General features: G+C 40.0%; 1 protein-coding gene across 1 annotated transcript; it reads right to left on the bottom strand.

Moving 5' to 3' along the window:
* Positions 1 to 254: 254 nt before the first annotated feature.
* LOC308118690 (olfactory receptor 6B2-like) lies at positions 255 to 1,226 on the bottom strand (the record flags this gene model as incomplete). The annotated part of the gene is made up of 1 exon (XM_080478200.1): positions 255 to 1,226. The coding sequence occupies one exon, from the start codon at positions 1,224 to 1,226 to the stop codon at positions 255 to 257; it is 972 nt and encodes a 323-aa protein (XP_080334326.1).
* Positions 1,227 to 1,689: the final 463 nt, after the last annotated feature.

The following is a 1,689-nucleotide window of genomic DNA, read 5'->3' as shown; positions in this document are numbered from 1 at the left end:
ACAGAGAATCTGCTGATTGAAGAGCAGTGAAGCTTTGAATTGGACGACTCTATAATAAAAAAATAAAGAAGAAACCCATTTTTCTATATCATCAACCAGCAGCACTCACTCTTTCTTCATAAATCCATTAGCATTGTTATATTAGCTGAAAACATCAAAGAAGGTTATTTGTGTGTGTGTGTGTGTGTGTGTTCCTTTACAAGAAACGAAATCGGACATAGAATTTAAAAACAGTGTCATTGACTGCGTGCTGTCTACATAGAGTTACCATTAAGAGAAACCTCAAAGGTTGGGGTCATTTTCCTCTTTAAAAAAAACAAGCTGAGGATTCTGGTGCGTATTTTTCCAAGCTTAAATCCATATATGAGTGGATTCAGGAATGGGGGAATGAGGAGAAACTCCATCCCAATGAAATTTTGAGCACTTTGATGTAAATCTCTTGAGCCAAATCGCATGTACATCAAATCAAAAACTATCACCACCAAGAATAGCAGCAAAGAGATCACATGAGGGACACACGTCTGCATAAACTTCACTCGGTCCTCCTTGGACCTGGCACACGTTCTTATAAGATGCATATAAGTCCAAATGATGAAAATCCCGTGCAGCACATAAATGACAATAATTGTGTATGAAATGATATTGTTTGAGAGGGTGTTGGTGTCGGAGCAAGCAAGTTGAACGATGAGCCAGTTCACACAAAATAGCTTCTTAATTTGGTATCCACATAACTTCAGTCTTGATGTCAGGATGATGTTGATGGAGAAGGCGCAGAACGGTGTGAGCCAGGAGAAGCAGATGAGCTGTCTGAGCCTCGTCTTTGTCATGAGGGAGCGGTAGTGCAGAGGGTGACATATGGCCAGGTACCGGTCGTAGGCCATAACTGCCAGTATTGACAATTCACAGCAAGCAAACGAGTACATGACAAATGCCTGTAAAAGACATCCTTCATAGGAGATCTCCTGAGTGGATGACAGCAGATCTACAAGGAATCTGGGGTAGAAACCTGAAGCCCCATAAAGTCCATTAACACAGAAGCTGCCCAATAAGATATACATCGGCTCATGCAGGTTCTCATCGAATACAATGATCGTGACCAGGGAGATGTTGACGATCAAAATGACAGAGTAATACAGTAAAGTCAGTGCGAAGATGGTACTTCTGTAATTCATTGTCTCATTGATCCCTAAAAGAGTGAACGTTCTCACGACAGTGACATTATCCATGATGATGGCGCACGGTTTCCTCCTGTGAGCCTCAATGAGAGAGTCTGTGCTGCTCTGACTCTGATGTCCTTCTGCGTCATCTTTTAATGACTGATGTGACGACAGTAAAACAACAGCTGGGATTTCAAATTGTCATCGGTGGTCTTCAAACACGTGTGGGCGTAATTAGTGTCAGGACAACCTGTAAGTTGAGAGTTTCCTTGATGATGCACCAAAACAGCCTATAACTGTAGATTATCACTAAAATTCAGAGGATTTCTAATGAATGCCAAGTTTAAGTGTTGTGCACAGTGTGTTTGTTCAATTGGGACAAATAGACAGATGTAACTCCAGCTTTGTACTACAAAATAACAAATAAAATAAATTCATGATCAGCGCAACACTGGACCATGAAATAAAGAATGAAATACTGAAATAATTATATGTTTCTTTTCTTTTCTTTTTTTTTTTTAATAGAATGATT

Source organism: Lipophrys pholis (assembly GCF_963383615.2).
Source record: "Lipophrys pholis genome assembly, chromosome: 13".
NCBI classification, from domain to species: Eukaryota; Metazoa; Chordata; class Actinopteri; order Blenniiformes; family Blenniidae; genus Lipophrys; species Lipophrys pholis.
Note: the sequence above shows the minus strand (reverse complement) of the source record. Positions and strands in the feature narration are given on the sequence as shown.